Source organism: Protopterus annectens, chromosome 9.part0 (assembly GCF_019279795.1).
Source record: "Protopterus annectens isolate FY-2018-M chromosome 9.part0, PAN1.0, whole genome shotgun sequence".
Classification (NCBI taxonomy): Eukaryota; Metazoa; Chordata; order Ceratodontiformes; family Protopteridae; genus Protopterus; species Protopterus annectens.
In genome coordinates this window covers 1,208,936,472-1,208,955,039 of record NC_056743.1, presented here as the reverse complement: position 1 = coordinate 1,208,955,039, position 18,568 = coordinate 1,208,936,472, and the positions used below count along the sequence as shown (strand labels likewise).

At 44.6% G+C, this 18,568-nt stretch overlaps 1 protein-coding gene across 3 annotated transcripts in view; it reads right to left on the bottom strand.

Moving 5' to 3' along the window:
* ZFP91 (ZFP91 zinc finger protein, atypical E3 ubiquitin ligase) overlaps positions 1 to 18,568 on the bottom strand; it is a 1,914,309-nt gene that overhangs the window by 812,653 nt on the left and 1,083,088 nt on the right. For all 3 annotated transcript variants that reach the window (XM_044084130.1, XM_044084129.1, XM_044084128.1), the window contains one exon: positions 836 to 886. In XM_044084130.1, the coding sequence (XP_043940065.1) occupies positions 836 to 886 (51 nt within the window). The remainder of the gene's footprint in view (positions 1 to 835; positions 887 to 18,568) is intronic.

Genomic DNA, 18,568 nt, shown 5'->3' with positions numbered 1-18,568 from the left:
ACGCAGAAATCCCAAGACTCTGGTATTCAGACCAGCTGAGTGCTACCTGCAGGCAGATAATCCAAATGTGATGACTGCAGCAGTGAAACATGAAGATAATCAATGGAGGACTGACACTAACTAATCGCACAAACAGCCAATATCCGCCAGAAACAAGAAAAAAGGAAAGATATGACATAGAAACAAAGGAAATAGCCTGAAGTACTTCTTGATGCTGACTCAAATACAACAAATGAGAAGGGTAGTATGGGGCTGCAAGACAGCAAGGAAAGGAGTTTTAGAGCCTGGAAAAGTCTCTAAGGTGCCAAGCAACTACTGCCAGTGCTATCTAGTGCTGAGGTTGAAGTGCACAGAGTAGAAGTGCACGGAGTAGATCATGTAAGATCAAACAGTTCTGTTGCAGCCATGATTTATAATGCACAGTCTCTCAGTAAACTTCGACAGAAAACGTGCATGACAAAGTATGAAAAAAACTCTTTCACTGTTCCTATCACTACAACTTAGGACTCACCATATACTTAGAACCATCGAAGAAAATGTACAAGCATCTAACATAAAGACTAGAAAAGAAGCGTGTTGCAACTATGCAAACAAAAAAAATACAAACTAATTATATAACTTAATTATATGCAGGATTGTATTTAGATTCACTATCCCCTTTTTCCTGCTTCTCCATTCACTTTCAAAATGTAGCTGTATCGTCTAATTACTAAACTATTTGAATCAGTGTAATGGAAAACTATACTGTAAAATGTGAAAAAAAATTCAATCTGCTCTGCAAATAATCCATTTAAACTAAGTGCATAACTACTCATCGGAAGTAAAGAATTTTTACCTTCGTTTTGGTAAGCGAGGACTTTTGTCATCCTTACGCCGTCTCCCTCTCCTGAAAGAGAAGAAAATTCTATGTCAAGAACATAAATGTTTACTTATAAAATAAACTAAAATGCAATCCACTGACTACACTAAAAGCTCAGACAGCTTATTTTAAAACTCATGAAAAATATTTAGTATAATCTATTAAAAAGTCTCAATATTTTACAGATGAAGTTAGCTGAACACAAAAAAATTCAGCTGTATAAAAACTTATCATAACAGTAAGTGTCCTCATCATCAATGTACAGTATTCCAAAGTATTGGGTTATCTTGCCAAATAACCTGGACATCTGTCAAGGGCACCAAAGCCAAAACCCATCCAGAGTGACATGTCTGACGTAGGACCCAAGCTTGTGGGCATAAGGATGCACAAGCAGACGTATGTGTGAGGAACAGAAGACTATCTCAAGGCCAAGAGACCCTTAGACACCTGAGAATAAAGAGTACAAAAAGGTCAGCTAAGAGGAGAAAGGAAAAGAGAATGGTTTGCCTAGGTCCATGAGAGGAAGGGCAAAACCTGGTTAGAATCACAAAGGGGGGGGGGGGGCAAGATGGAAGAAATACCAAACAGTGATCAATAGGACACCTATGGTTATAGTAAGTTTTTACACAACTGACCTATGTCCTTCCTTAGATCACTGTTGTAGTATTCCAAACTGTTGGGTGATTCTCAAAGCTTTATGGGTGGATGGATCAGTTATAGAAGAGCTTTCAATGAATCCAGAAAGGACCAACCTGGCAAAGAAATCTCTGGATCTACAGAAAGCATCTACTCTATACTGTTTGGTAAAGGTACATACACAGAACCAAGTCACTGCTCCTAGGATTGCTTGAGTCAATAACTTTGTAAAAACCTCTAGTAGTCCACTGCTCCAGTGGAATGTGCTTTTAGAGCAGAAGATAATGATTTCCCATGGTGCGTGTAGCAAATGGACTTAGAAATCCAGTTAGCTACAGTTTGTTTAGAAACTGTTTCCCAAATTTGCTTCTTGAAAGGAAACAGAACTGGTCAGTCTTGTGAATGGACTTGGCCTTGTAAAGATAAAATCTAAGCTCCCTGTGTACGTCCAGAGAATAGAAGACCCCCCCCCCCCACCTTGTTTTGAGGGTTACAGAAAAAAAAGGCAGGAAGATCAATGGCCTGATGGAGGGATACCTCACTGACCACTTTAGGTATAAATTAGGGGCTGGCCCTCAGACAAACTGACTATATGAAAAATAAGGAAAATATGAGATATCATCAGGATGTGGAGCTCAGAAACTCCTCAAGCTAAAGGACAGGTTACTAGAAGTATGGTTTTCCAAGTATAAAACTTAAGAGAAGCAGAAGCTGCTCACTCAAAGGGAGGTAGACAGCGATGGTCATGGACAAAATTAAGACACCAAAAAGATAGAACAGCTTTCCTATGAGGTTTAGATGAAGGATGCATATAACTGTTTTACCATTAGCCTGGAAAGGAGAGGGGGTCTAGAAATAAGAATGCATAAATGGCCAAGTGCGTCAAATCAAGAGTAGACATGACAAACTTTAAGTAGCTCACACAAACAAGCGGATATAGTAGAAATCTCAGCATGTACAGGGTCCTGATCTCTAGCATGACACCTGACAGAAAATCTTTTCCATTTGGATATACAAGACTTTCCAGTTGTAGGTTTTCTTTCCTCCTGAAGAACCTGAGGCACGTCATCAGAAAATGTGTCTGAAAGTGCTCAATCATTTCATTCATATTGTTAGGTCGAAAGATGACAGACTGGGGTGAAGTTGTGAGCCCATGTGTTGATTAAGTCCATTCTGTAGGCTAACTTGGGGTGATCACCATTGACTAGATGGTAGACAAGAGAGGAAACGATGCTGCCAAGACCAAAAGTAAGTCACTAGCAAGATTTTTGCATTGTCTATCCGGACCTTTAACAAGGACTTTGGGAGTAACGGCAATGAGAGCAAGGCATAAAGAAACTTCTCTTTCCATGAAAATGACATGGCATCCATCCTCCAAGCTGAAGAGCAAGTCATCCTTGAGAAAACCAGCTGTAGTTCTCTTTTTTGGATGAAGGCAAATAGGTCTAACTAAGAATACCCCATTTGATGGCGATTTCCATTAAGATCTCTCTGTTCAGCATCCATTCGTGAGGGTCTTCCCTTGATCTGCTTAGAAGGTTCACCAGGATGAAAGTACAGTTGTGTACACTTACCATAAATGGAGATGTTAGAGTGTATTCACTGTTGCAGTCATCACATTTGGGTTATCCCTGCCAGGGTAGCCCTCGGCCGGCCTGAATACTAGAGACTTAGTATTTCTGCGTCAGTTGCTGTCGTTTGAGGACTGACGACAGGTCATCAGTGGTATAAAGGAAGGCATCTGATGCCATTACATCAGTTTTTCTTGCCCTAACCTGTCAGGAGACCCAAAATTAGGAGGCCAGGCTCTGTTGGTAGAACCCCACCAGTGGAAAATAAATACCAATATGTCCCTTGTACGGAAAGGAGAACAAGGGGAAAAATAAAGAAGAAAGGGGGATGGAGGGAAACCAGGACTGAAACAGTCAATACACTCGAACAACTACATTTATGTTAAGTGTACATAAAGTACAGTTGTGTACACTTACCATAAATGTAGATGCTTGAGTGTATTCACTGTTGCAGTCATTACATTTGGGTAATCTGCTGGGCAGGTTGACCTCAGTCGGCCTAATTAACAAAGTCTTGAGTCCTGCGTCGGATGCTGTCCCTTCTTCCATGATGTCAGGTCGTCAAGGGTATAAAACATACAGCCGACGCCATTACATCAGTTTTTCTTGCTCCAGATGTCAGATGCCACCCAAATGGGGAGCAAATAAAATTAAAAACACAAAAATATACGTCCAACCAAAAGCAAATACACCAAAAAGGCTTTTAAGCATAGTAAAAGAAAGTAGAGGTACAGTCATAGAAAAACAGGAGGCTGGAGGGAGGGTAACCAGGACTGCAACAGTGAATACACTCAAACATTTACATTTATGGTAAGTGTACACAAATGTACTATGTTCTTCGTGTTTCACTGTTGCAGTCATTACATTTGGGTAAATTCCCAAAGCTATGGCTGGGAGGAGGAATTTATACAGCATTAGGACCAGCTATAAGGCCCTGCAAGACAGCAGTGGCAAAGCCAGCTCTGGATTTAGAGAAAATTGGTAAATGATAATGCTTGGTGAAAGTATGTACAGATAGCAGCTCCAGGTAGCAGCTTCTAGAATATCCCTGGTAGGAACGCCTCTGAGAAAGGCTGCAGAAGTAGATGCAGCCCTGGTGGAGTGAGATCTGATCCCCTGGGGGATAGGTTTTCCATGGTGCTTATAGCAGAAATGAATGCAATGGCTTATCTATTTAGAAAGGGTTTGTTTTGAAATAGCCTTTCCCCTCTGCCCTAGCAGCAAATGCTACTAGCAATTGTTCAGATTTTCTTTGAAGTTTAGTTCTGTTCAAGTAGAATCCAAGTTGTCTGTGCACGTCCAAGGAATGCAAAATCCGTTCCCGTTTATTCTGTGGATTGGGAAAGAAGGTTGGCAAATGAATGGATTGATTAAGAGCCACATTGGAAACCACCTTGGGCATGAAGGATGGATTGATCCTCAGAGATGCCCTGTCCGCATGAAAGATGATGAAAGGCTCCACTGCCATAAGGGCCTGTAACTCAAGATATCCTTCAAGTTGAAGTGATTGCTAAAAGGAATGCTGTTTTCCAAGAAAGGAATTTTAAGTCAGCAGTAGCAGCTGGCTCGAAAGGAGGGAGAGTGAGCTTCTCCAAAATGAAGTTAAGGTCCCAGGCAGGGGTAGGAGCTCTCCTGGGTGGTCTCAAGTTCTTTGCCCCTCTGAGATGCTGCTTGAGCAGTGGATGAGAAAAGAGGGGTGGGTTCTGTGTTACAGTGAGCTGAAATAGCTGAAGCGTGGATTTTAATAGAGGAGAAAGATAAGCCCTTGTGAAGCATCTCAGTTAAGTATTTTAGCATCTGAGGTAAATTGGGCGCTGCTGTGCTCATCTCTAAAAATTGGTTCCAGGCACAGAATCTTTTCCATTTGTCAGCATAAGATTTCCTAGTACTATGTCTTCTCACCTCCAAGATGATATCCATCACAGGTTTGCTGAGGGAGGCTAAGGGTGAATTTAAGTGATTAGCCAAGCTGCAAGGTTCAATGTTCGAAGCTGAGGGTGCAGAATTTGGTTCTCCTGCTGAGACAACAAGGAAGGTGTCTGAAGCAGGTGCCAAGGAGATAGTTGTTGCACACTGCGCAGGAGTGGGTACCAGTGTTGGCATGGCCAGCAGAGGCAGAGGAGGAAAGGCATAGACTGATAAGTTTTTCCAGCTAAAGGACAGAGCATCCACTTTCCAGGCTTTTTTGTGGGGAGTACTTGTGTAAAATTTGTCCACTTGGTAGTTCTGGGGGAGGCAAATAGATCTATGCCTGGGCTCCCCCATTTGCTTGTCAACATGTTGAAAATCCGTGATTCCAGTTTCCACTCGTGTGGGTCCATGAGATTTCCGCTTAGTCAGTCTGCCAGTGTATTTAATTTTCATGGCATGAACTGAGATTGTAGGTGCACTTGGTAGCTCAAGGCCATGTTCCACAATGCCATGGCTAGCCTGCAGAAGGGGTAGGAATGTGTACCCCCCTGCTTGTTTATGTACCACATAACCGTGGTGTTGTCCGTCTTTACCATTAGTTGTCCTGGAAGAATGTAGTCCTTGAAGGCTGTCAGAGCATTCTGTACAGCTAACATTTCTTTCTGATTGATATGTAGGTGCATTTGATTTGGGTTCTATTTGCCCTGAATGCACTTCCCTGCCAAGTGAGGCTCCCAATGCATAGTCTGATGCATCTGTAGTTAGGGTTTGGGCGGCAGGGGGTAGTGTGAATGGCAGTCCCTTGTTTTGGTGACAGGCCTCTGCCCACCGTAGGAATTCCAGGCGAAGGAAAGGTATGATAGGAATAATTGTTTCCAGGCTGTGACAATGTTGACTGCCTAGACTTTTTAAGTACCACTGTAGGTTCCTCATATGCAGTCTTGCATATGGAATTAAAAGAATGCAGGAGGCCATGAACCCCAAGGCTGGCAGTATTTGTCTTGCAGATAGCAGGGTTTTTGTGGCCACTTGTTTGAAGTAAGTTACCAAATGAATTTGCTTCTCTGGCATGAGGAAAGCCATCTGGGCAGTTGTATTCAAGCTTGCACCCAGAAATGTAATCTGTTGAGAGGGTACCAGTTGTGATTTCTTTTCGTTTATGGTGTACCGTAGACAAGTTAGAACCTTTTTTTTTACAAATGCCAGATGATTTAGAAGTATGCCCTGGTTTTCTGCCTGAATTAGACAATCGTCCAGGTATGGATATATTTGAATATTTCTTTGCCTGCAAAATGCAATTACTGAAACCAGGCACTTTGTGAATACCCTGGGCGAAGTAGACAAGCCAAAGGGCAGTGCAGAGAACTGATAATGCAAGTAGCCTGCTTTGAAGCGTAGGTATCTTCTGCAAGAGATTCCCTGATTGGGATGTGCAGGTATGCTTCTTTTAAATCTAGAGTTGCCAACCAGGCATCTTTGCCTAGCATAGGAAGTAAATGAAGAGACAGCATCATGAATTTTGGAATGTCCAGAAAGGTATTTAGAGTAGACAGGTCCAGAATTGGACGCCATGCTTTGTCTTTTCTGGGTACCAGGAAAAGCCTGAACAGAAACCTTGTCCCTTTTCCTCTTCTGGTACTGGTTGAATAGCCCCCATGGTTAAGAGGGAAAGTAGTTGTTTTTGAGCCTCTGCTCACTGATTTGTGGGCAGGTCTGGCCTCCCGTTTGTTGTTGGCAATGTGTGGAAATGAAATCTGTATCCCTGGGACACTATATTTAAAACCCATTTGTTCTGGGTTATGAGTTCCCAGTTTTTTTGCATGAAGAGCAATCTTTCCCCCCAAAGGGGCGGCTAAATGTTAAGTGCTAGGTAATTTTAAAGGAAAGTCATTGAGACCGTTTACCATAGGGGGGTGTCTTGTTATTTCCAGATTTGGAAGTGGAGGCCCCCCATTGCTTAGTTCTGAGAGTCCCCTGGGACTGAAACCTGGTGCATTTGGTGTGTTTGGGTTTGGTTTGAGAGGATCTAGAAGGAGCTGGAAACTACCAATTCTTAGTAGGCCAGTGCCTACTAAATCTTGGAGGTTGCACTTGAAATAAATCTTTTACAGTTTGCATAGATTTAGCTTTATCTTCCATCTTTTTTAGAACTTCGTCAGCCTTAGTGCCAAACAGGCGGTCCTGATTTAAAGGAGCATCCAACAATTTCACTAACATGATCAGACAGAAATTGCTCCTTAAGCCAAGCATGCCTTTTAAGCACAGACCCAGTAACAGCAGCCCTGCAAGAGGCCTCTAAAGAATCAAAACCACATTGCAAAGTATGTTTTCTAACTTATTCAGCAGAATGCAATAAATCCTGTAAATCTTTATTTTCCACAGTGTCAGAAATCAACATTTTCTGTTTAAGCAGTCCAATAATATGCTGTTATTTTGACATATGAAATTGGCAACTTAAAGCCCTGATTGCCAAGGTTGCAGAAGTATAAACCTTTTTACCCCAAATATCCAGCGCCATGTAGTCTCTATCAGAAGGGGTAGGATTTTTAGCAGTAGAAGCCTTAATGCTCTTGGGCCCCCAAGAAATGGTTTCTGGATCTGCAACAGGATTTTTGAAAAGGAACTTGTGGGTCTCAGGAACCCTGTAGTACCGGTCAGGTTTACTAGGAGCCGGAGGCAGGGAATCAGGGGCCATAATGGATTCCGAAAACACAACAATGTCTAGTACAGGAGGTATAGCCAAAGGCCTATGCTGAGGTAGAAGAAAAACCCTGACTTTCCCAGTGGAAATGCTCCCTTAAGGTATGTAAAGTTTCCCCAAAAGAAAAGTCCTCAGTGGGAGAAGCAGAGGGAATGGAATTCCTCTGCATCAGTATCCTCCTAAGTAGGTATGAACAAATACAGGTCATTAGAAGACTCAAAAGAAACAAGAGTCCTGATCAGAAGATTCATATTCAAGCTCAGCCCTAGGCCTCTTAGAAGGGGGGGGGGGGGTTGGCTACCCCTGAAAAGAGTAATTAGATCTTCAGCCATTTTGATCATTTGTTTTTTAGGCATGGGGCCTGAACATGTGGCCTCGGCGTCATTTTTTTAGACATAGATCGAGATTTAGGCCTTAGTATTGAAGGTGGAGTCGGTTTAATATGCATGTCTGTAGACCTGAATACACCCTCAGAAGCCAGTGCCTGCACAGTGGCTCTGGACCCATCCAAGGTAGTGACATCCGTGGGTTCCATAGGTGAAGATTCTCGCGGCATACTGGATGGACCTTCAAATGGGTCTCAGTAGAGGCCGGTGAGTCAGAAGTAGCAGGTATCAAGGGCTGCGAAAGCGCCTCACTGAGTACCGGCGAACTGGCGACTGGCTTAGTAGAAGCGTCGTCGGCAGTTTTGGACCTCAATGGCCTCTGTCTTTATCTTTGCATTTTTTCAGAATCCCAGTAGTCGGAAGGCTAACCAACGTCACTTCTGGATAATTAAACAGAGAACTGAAATATTTAGAGGCAAAAATGTAGCGATGATGGATAGTGCGCTGATTAAATAAAGCACAAAAGCGACAGCAAGGTACATCGTGGTCAGAGCCTAGGCAAGGAATACAGTACAAATGAAAATCTTTGAGGTATTTGCTGTCCACAAGTAATGCAATTAACTTCTACTGACATTGGTAAGGAGCAAGAAAAAGTTTCCCCAACAGGGTACTTCACTTTAAATTGAAGACTTCGGTTCTGAAACTCGAAAACGAAAATTTCAGGAGTCGGTCGGCACTTGCGAACTGCTTCTGCTTCAGGTACCGCACGGCAAGAAATACTGATGTAATGGTGTCGGCTGCATGTTTTATACCCCGACGACCTAACGCCATGGAAGAAGGGACAGCAACTGACGTAGGACCCAAGACTTTGTTAATCAGGCTGACTGAAGGCAACCTGCCAGCAGATTACCCAAATGTAATGACTGCAACAGTGAAACACGAAGAACATCTTTACTATGTTCTTCGTATTTCACTGCTGCAGTCATCACATTTGGGTAGATTCCGTAAGCTGAAGAAATGGGTGGAGGCAGTCCAGGAAGCTAGGGGCTGGCTAGCATGCCCTGCAAGACTGCTGAAGCAAACCCTGCCCTGGATTTGGAGGACAGGCAGGTGGTAATGCTTGGTAAAAGTATGAACAGATGTCCAGGTGGCAGTCTCCAGGATGTCCCTGGTGGGGACTCCTCTGAGGAAAGCTGCAGAGGTGGAGGCTGCTCTGGTGGAGTGTGTCCTGACCCCCTTGGGGGGAGGCTTGTCATGCCGCTGGTAGCAGAAATGGATACAGTGTGCTATCCATTTGGAAATGGTTTGCTTGGAGATGGCTTTGCCTTCTGCCCCTGAAACAAAGCTAACCAGCAATTGATCAGACTTTCTAAAGGGATTAGTCATGTCCAGATAGTATCTGAGCTCTCTTTGCACATCTAAAGAGTGCAGGATCCTTTCCCCTTTGTTTGGGGGGTTAGGAAAGAAGATGGGTAAATGCATGGGTTGTTTGACAGCCACACTGGACACCACCTTGGGCAGGAAGGACGGAATAGTTCTGAGGGATACCCTGTCTACATGGAAGATGATTAAGGGCTCCATCGCGATGAGTGCTTGCAGCCCAGAGACTCTTCTGGCTGAAGTCATGGTCAGGAGGAAGGCTGTCTTCCAGGAGAGAAATTTTAGCTCTGCAGAAGAAGCTAGTTCGAAAGGGGACAAGGTGAGCTTTTCCAAGACAAACTTAAGGTCCCAAGCTGGTATTTGTTGCCCTTCTGGAGGACCTCAAGTTGATTGCCCCTCTGAGGAACTATTTAATCAGAAGGTGTGAAAAAAGAAGCAGTGGGAAAATGAGCAGAAATAGCAGAGGAATGAATTTTTATAGAGGAGGAGAGAGAGCCCATTGTGTAGTAGGTCAGCTAAGTAATACAGATGAGAGGGATGGAGGGCTGTGACGTATTGGCCCACCTTAGCCTGGATCCAGGTGCAGAACCTTTTCCGTTCATCTGCATAAGACTTTCTGGTGTTAGTGTGTCTGGCCTCTCGAATAACATCCAGAACCCGTTTACTGCGGATGGCAGATTGGTCAGGGGTTAGGGTATAAACCAAGCTGCTGATCTGCCAGGGAGTTGAGACAGCCTGGTAGGTATTATGCTAACAGGTGATCTGCATTGAAGAGGCTGTGGACCAAAGGGTCATGGCCAGCCTACGCAGCGGGTGGGAGCGAGTCCCTCCCTGCTTGTTGATGTACCACATCATAGTGGTGTCTGTTTTGATCAGGAGAACCCCTGGAGAGAGAAGGGATTTGAAAGCTATCAAGGCCTGCTATACAGCCATCATCTCTTTTTGAATGATGTGCAGGGTAAGTTGCTGGGGGTTCCAATGGTCCTGTATGCACCTGCCACCCAGGTGTGCACCCCAAGTGTAGTCTGATGCGTCTGTGGTGAGAGTCTGGGCAGCATGGTGTAGGGAGAACGGAAGTCCCTTGTTATGGGAGCAGGCTGTTGCCCACCAAAGGAATTCCTTCCTCAGGTAAGGAATAATAGGCAGAAGAGTTTCCACATCTTGAGAGTGTTGACACCAAAGGCTCTTCAGGTACCACTGAAGTTTCCTCATATGCAGTCTGGCATATGGAATGAGGAGTATGCAAGAGGCCATGAACCCCAGGGCTTGCAGGATTTTCCTTGCAGAAAGCTGGGGCCTGGTGGCCAGTTGAGAGAAGTAAGCTGATAGGAAAACTTGTTTCTCTGGTGTAAGGCATGCCATCTCGGATGCTGTGTCCAGACTTGCTCCCAGGAAGATTATCCTTTTGCTGGGTACCCATTTGAATTTGTTTTCGTTGATTGTGTACCCTTGGGAGGTTAGTAGGGTCCTTTACAAAGGGCCAGGTCCTTGAGCAGCTTTTCCTGGCTGTCTGCCTGAATAAGGCAGTCTAAGTACAGGTAAATTTGAATATTTCTTTGTCTGCAAAAGGCAATGGCCAGAGCCAGGCATTTTGTGAAAAAACTGGGAGCAGTAGATAAGCCAAAGGGAAGCTCAGAGAACTGAAAGTGTTGAGATCCTGCCCTGAAGCGGAGATATTTTCTGCAGGACTCCCTGATAGGAATGTGGAGGTAGGTCTCTTTTAGGTCCAGGGTGGCTAGCCAGGCTTCTTTGGATAGCATGGGTAGCAGCTGCTGGAGGGAGAGCATTTTGAATTTTGGGATCACCAGAAAGGTGTTTAGAATGGCTAGATCGAGGATGGGTTGGAAGGGTGTGGAAGGAAAATTTTCACCCCTGAAACACAATGTTCAGAACCCACTGGTCCTTGGTAATGGTGGGCCAGGTGCTTGAGTGAAAGGAGAGTTGTCCTCCCAGGGGTATGTGAAGGTGGGCAGAGGCGAGGTTGGGAAGGGGGCTAGTCATTGTGAGTTCTTACCATAAGGGGGTGGCTTAGAACTCCCTGGTTTTGAAGTGGAGGTAGTTCACTGCTTAGATCTCTGCAACACCTAGGGCTGCTGTCTTGGGGGGGTCTGTTTCCACGGGGCCTAGGCTAGCCCGGTCTATTCGGAGTAGGAAAGGACCAGCGCTTGGAGGGAAAATGCCTGCTGAACCTAGGGGGCTTGACCTGTAAGAAATCTTTAACAGTATGCATAGATTTTGCTTTTTCTTCCATCTTTAAGACCTCTTCTGCTTTAATGCCAAATAAGTTATCGTTGTGCAAGGGTGCATCCTACAATTTTGATTTGACATGGTCTGGCAGGGGTTGATCCTTAAGCCATGCAGGTCTTCTAATTACAGATCCGGTAATAGCTGCCCTGCAAGAAGCTTCTAGAGCGTCAAAACCACAGTGCAAAGTGTGTCTAGTTCCTTGACCAGCAGAATGCAATAAGTCCTGGAAATCTTTAGATTCTGCACATGCAGAAAGGGAGGAAATTTTTTGTTTAAGGAGTTCCAAGGTATGCTGCTGATACTTAAGCATATGGAATTGACAATTTAGTGCCCTGATAGCAAGAGTAGCTGAGGTGTATACTTTTTTACTCCATCTGTCTAGTGCTCGGAAATCCCTGTGTGAGGGGGTGGAATTCGTAGCTGAAGTTAATTTAATTCCTTTAGGCCCTTGAGTAATGACCTCAGGGTCAGCTGTTGGATTTTTAAAAAGATATTTGTGAGAGTCAAGGACTCTAGCACCTAACAAGTTTTCTGGGAGCAGGAGGGAGGGCATCTGGAGTCCAGCTGGACTTAAGGAAGAAACCATCCACCACATCTAGGACTAGGGGGATGGCTAAAGGTCTGTGTTGTGGAAGGTCCAGGAAGTCTGAGACTCTTTTTAGACTGTGGGTAGTCTTGAATCTCCCATTGGAAATGCTCCCTTAAGGTATGCAGAGTTTCCCCAAAGGAAAAATCCTCTGGGGGAGAAAGCTGAAGGAATGGATTCCTCTGCATCAAAATCCTCATATGTGGAAAGGGGCTGCATGCGTTCATAGTCAGATGCATCAAATTCATCTGACTCTTGCTCAGATAAAACTACTGGAGACAGATCTCTCTTCCTTTTTGAGGGAGTGGCTTGCTTTCCCCCTAATCAACATAAGGTCTTCTGCCATTTTAAGCATTTGAGACTAAGGCAAGGGAGCAGGCGCCTGAGAATGGGTAGTCAGTTTCTTGGGTGTGGTTTGACCCCTGGGCCTAAGGAACCCGGTTGTTTTCAAAAGAATGGTAGCCGTGAAAGAAGGCAATGGTCTATGTCAGGATTCGGTATTGCGAAGGCCTTCCTCAGAAGCCGGTGCCTGCACAGCGGCCCTGTACCCATCCAAGGTAGACACAACCGCAAGAACATTAGACGAAGAGTTTCGAGGCATACCGGACTCCGAAAAGGTCTTGGTAGCAGCCTGCGAATTAAATGAAGCGGGCATCAGGGGCTGCGAAGGCGCCACACTGAGCACCAGAGGACTGACTACCAACTTTATGGAAGCATCGTCGGAAGGTTTGGTCCTGCGCGATCTGTCTCTGTCTATCTTTACATTTTTTTCAGAAGATCTGCTGTCGGATGGCTTACCGAAGCCATACCGGAATTAGAGGACTGTAAACGGAAACATCTGGCTACAATAAGGGCCTGACGATGGATATTTCTGGTGTTAAAGCACAGAAGCAACAAAGAGGGACGCTGTGGTCTGGGCCTAGACAAGTGAAGCAGTAAGAGTGGAAGTCTCGGTGTGGTATTTGCTTTCCACACGCGAGACAATTAACTTTTTCTGACATCGGTTAGTGCAAGAAAAAAGGATCCCCAATGGGGTAGTTAGCTTTCGAAGACTTCAACTTCAATTCGGAAATGAAACTCGGGTAGTGGCCGACCGCCACTCATGCGAACTGCTTCTGCTTCGGGCTACATGGCAAGAAAGACTGATGTAATGGTGTCAGATGCCTTCCTTTATACCACTGAAAACCTGATGTCAGTCCTCAAGTGACAGCAAATGACACAAATACTAAGTCTCTGGTATTCAGGCCGGCTGAGGGCTACCCTGGCAGGGATAACCCAAATGTGGTGACTGCAACAGTGAAACACGAAGAACATCTTCCTGAGAGGGAATGTAAACTACTTGGAGGAACAGGGTTGCTTTTGTGGTCTGTTCCCATGTTGTAAATGCCACTCTGCATACCTGATAAGTCCTTCTTCCCCCCTATTTACATACCACATGACTGCAGTGCTGTCTGTGAAAATTTGGAGGGGACCCGCAGACCAGGTATGAGAGAAGACTTAGTGTCCAAATTACAGTCAGCATCTCCTTCAGGTGTGTGCATGTTCTGTCCTCTGATTTGATGGTCACTGGCCCTGGATCTTCAGGAAGCCCTATCCATGGCACCAGGCAATTTCTGCAGCATCTGTCTGCAGCTCCTCCAACTTGGACTGGTAGCCTGGGTTGAGGTTTACCTGTGACATCCACCGCTGAAATTCTTTCTTTAGGAAGGGAAAAAGTGGTATCAGAGTGTCCAGAGCATGAGAATGTTAGGAGAAGATGCACTTCAGCTACCACTGTATCTTTCTCATAAGAAGTCTGGCGAAGGGCACCATGGGTATAGCTGCTGCAATGAATCACACAGCCCTGAGGACTTCCTTTGCAGTGCAAGGTTGAAGGGACAGGAAAGAATGAAAGTAGATGGAGAGACACTGTACCTTTTCTAGTGGTAGGAAGGCCTGCACGAGTTGCATGTCCAGTCTACAGCCTAGAAAGATCAGGTCTTGAGTGGGATTCACAGAGGACTAAGTTGACTGTGAACCTCAGACTCTGGAAAAGGGAAATAGTGAAGTTCAGATGCTTTAGAAGGATATGCTGAAATGGAGCCTCTATTAGCAGGTCATCTAGATATGGGAATATCTGAATTCCCAGAGTTCTGCAAAAAGCGATGACCGCTGCCAAGCACGTTAGGGTAATCTACTGCCTCCAGGTTTTCCTATCAGTCTAGCAGGAAAGTGAAAGTGTGATGAACAAGCTGAAATTTTGGAAATTTCCTGAAGGAAGGGTGGATGAGGATGTTGAGACAGGAAGGACTGAGGAAGGATGAAAGGCAAAAGTCTGGAGTGACAACTTTCTGAATGAGGTAACCTTGAGGAAAGGTACTGAGAATGGACAAATCCAGTACAGGTCTCTATTCTCCCTTTCTGAGTACTAGAAACACTGCAGCATAAAACCGTCTTCATACATGCTGTTGTGAAAGATTGTAACATACCTTGACAAAGCAGGATTTACACAATAGGAGTTCGGTTTTACCTTAATGGGAGGAGTGGAGGAATGCCTTTGAAAGGTGGAATTTCCTTTCACTCCATCCTATTAACCCTGCTGAATAAAGGAAAGGACCCATATGTCTGAAGTTAGGAGCTGTGAGTTTGAAATAGATTAGGACTCTTTTTGATACAGGGAGGGATGGAGTAAGGGGCACAAAGGAGCAGGAAAAGTCAGACTGATTTGCCTGGATAGGGCAGCCTTCCCAGACTTAAAAGCCCTGTTTGCTTTATCTTGTAATCTTTCTAGACATTTTCTTGCCTTTGTAACGGGGCTTAGATTCCCTGCAAGATGAAGTGGTAAGCTTAGATGGGTAGATTCGTTGACACTTGGCGACAGAAGGGAAGAAGATTTGTCTGCAATCCTTCATAATTTTACCTTGCTCTTACATGGCTTTAAATAGGTTGGCTGCTTCAAGGCCAAATAATAAATCCCTATTCAGAGGTAAAACTAGTAGCTTAGCTTGAATGTCTGAAAGTAATGCTAGAGAGAAAAGCCATGCGTACCCTCCTAATAACAGATCCAGTGCCAGCTGCTTAAGAGGCTTCCCCCTGCATCAAAAAGTACAGTTTTGTACCTACCATAAATGTAGATGTTCGAAGATCCACATTGCTGCAGTCCTTACACTTGGGTAGTCCGCTGTCCTCGGTCGGCCCGAATATCAAAGTATAAGGCTGACGTCGGTCAAGGCGCATTTGACTGACATCAGGACGTCAGGGTACAAATGCGCATGACCGACGTCATATCCTCAGTCTTTTCTTGCCCCAGATGTCAGAAGACCCTAAAAAGAAAGGTCAAAACCAAAAGACAGCAAACAAACAACCAACCATCCTAGCACTAAAAATATGTACAATATATACAATATACACCATATTGACAACCCAACCCACACAACCGCCTCTAACTACAGAGGGGAAGGAGGGAGGAGTAAATTGGACTGCAGCAATGTGGATCTTGAACATCTACATTTATGGTAGGTACAAAACTGTACTATGTTCTTCATCTCACATTGCTGCAGTCCTTACACTTGGGTAGAATCCCAAAGCAGAGGTAAGGGAGGATGGCCAAACTATAAGGAAGCAGGAGCTGCCAAAATGCCCTGCAAAACAGCAGTGGCAAAACCAGCCCTAGATTTAGAATAAAGTGGTAGGTGATAATGCCTAGAGAAAGTATGCACTAAACTCCAAGTAGCTGCCTCCAAAATATCCTTAGTTGCCACCCCCCTCAAAAAAGCTGTTGAAGTGGCAGTAGCCCTAGTGGAATGAGGCCTAATCCCAGCTGGAATCTCCTTGCCATGATGGGAATAACAGAAAGCAATGCAAAACCCAATCCACTTAGAAATAGTTTGTTTTGACACAGGCTTGCCCTGAGAACTCAAAGCAAAAGAAACAAATAACTGCTGAGACTGCCTGAACCCTTTAGTTCTGTCCAAATAATATCGCAACTGCCTGTGTACATCTAAAGTGTGCAAAATCTTTTCCCCTTTATTTTGGGGATTTGCATAAAAAGTAGGCAAATGAATAGTTTGGTTTAAAGCCACACTAGAAACCACTTTAGGCATAAAGGAAGGATTAAGTACATAAAGATACCCTATCCTTATGGAAAATTAAGAAAGGCTCAACCGCCATAAGGGTCTGCAACTCAGAAACCCTTCTCGCAGAGGTAATGGCCAACAAAAAAGCAGTCTTCCATGATAAATATTTCAACTCGGTAGTAGCTGCAGGCTCAAAAGGTTGTAGAGTGAGTTTCTCCAACACAAAATTGAGATCCCAAGCAGGAGTAGGAGCTCTACGTGGGGGTCTTATATTCTTTGCCCCTCTAAGAAATTGCTTGAACAAAGGATGAGAAAACAATGGTGGGTCACAATCATAGTGAGCCGAAATTGCTGCAGCATGAACCTTAATAGAAGAGAAGGACAAACCTTTGTCCAGTAATTCAGTAAGATATTGAAGAGCCGCACTTAAATTAGGCTCAGACACATCAAAATCCTTTGCTGCACTCCAAAATAAAAATCTCTTCCATTTATCTGCGTACACTTTCCTTGTACTAGGCCTTCTAGCTTCCAAAATAACATTCAAAACTTGCTGTGGAAGTTGAGACCCACTATGGTTCAAAACAGAATATGCCAGGCTGTTAGGTGAAGAGAGTAAAGCTTGACATTGAGCAAATGACTGTCCTCCTGAGACAACAGGTGTGGAATCGAAGGCAAAGGCCATGGAGGCTCCCGTACCAGGCTTCTCAGTAATGGGTACCAATGCTGTCGAGGCCAATCTGGAGCTATCAAAATCATCCTTGGCTTGTCCTGTCTGGCCTTTAGTAGTACCTTTGGGAGGAGAGGCAGTGGTGGAAAGGCATACACATGAAGATTGCTCCAATTGAAAGAAAGAGCATCCACTTTCCAAGCTGTGGGATGAAACCTTTTGTGCAAAACTTTGGCAGCTGGTGGTTTAGTGGAGAAGCGAACAGATCTATGTCTGGAGATCCCCATGACACTGTCAATTTCTGAAATACATGAGGATCCAATTTCCACTCGTGGGGATCCATGATTCGTCTGCTCAACACATCTGCTAAGGAGTTCTGTGCTCCTGGCAGAAACCTTGCCTGAAGATTTAGCTGTAAACTGAGAGCAGTCTCCCACAAAATCATTGCTTGCCTGCATAGAGGATAAGAATGTGTTCCCCTTGCTTGTTGATGTACCACATGACAGTTGTGTTGTCTGTTAGAATCAACACCTGCCCTGGAAGAAGTAAATCCTTGAAAGCTATTAATGCAAACTGGACTGCTAACATCTCCTTCAAGTCGATATGTAGATGTTGTAGTCTGGCAGGCCACTTGTCTTGTATCCACTTTCCATTCAGATGAGCTCCCCAAGCTTTGTCTGAGGCATCTGTCGTTAGAATCTGACTCGCCTCTGGCCGGGTCACAGAGAGTCCCTTGTTTAGGTGACATTCCTGAGCCCACCACAACAATTCCTTCTGTATGCAAGGTATTATTTGAATGACAGTGTCCAGATCCTGGCAGTGCTGTGTCCATACATTTTGAGATACCATTGTAACTTCCTCATATGCAGTTTGGCATTGGGAAGCACCAGAATACAAGATGCCATGAACCCCAAGGCTTGAAGGACTGTCCTTGCAGTCAGCCTGGACTGATGAGACAATTGATGAAAGTAAAGGGAAAGATTCTTTTGTTTGTCCGGGGTCAAAAGGCCATCTGGGATGCTGTATTCAGTCTTACACCCAGAAAGCACATGTCCTGAGAGGGTACTAGACTGGACTTTATTTCGTTCACAGAATACCCCAGGCATCTTAGCACTGCTATCACATATTCCAAATGATGAAGAAGCTCGTCCCTTCCTTGAGCCAGAATCAGGCAATCGTCCAAATAAGGATAGATCTGTATTCCTTTTAGCCTGAGGAAAGCTATCACTGGAGCCAGAACTTTCGTGAACACTCTGGGCGCAGTAGATAAGCCAAAGGGCAATGCAGAGAACTGATAATGAGAAGTCCCAGCCCGAAAACGCAGATACTTCCTGCAACTCAGTCTGATAGGAACATGAAGGTAAGCCTCCTTGAGATCCAAAGTTACCATCCAATGGTCTTTGCCCAGCAGAGGTAAAAGCTGTTGTAACGTCAACATTTTGAACTTGGGAATGTCCAGATAGGTGTTGAGGGTAGATAAATCCAAAATTGGTCTCCACGTGTTCCCTTTCTTTGGCACTAGGAACAGGCGCGAATAAAATCCTAGGCCCACTTCTGGCATAGGGACCGGCTGTATGGCCCCTATTCGAAGTAACAGAGAAATTTGTTTGTGAGCCTCTATTCTTTGCT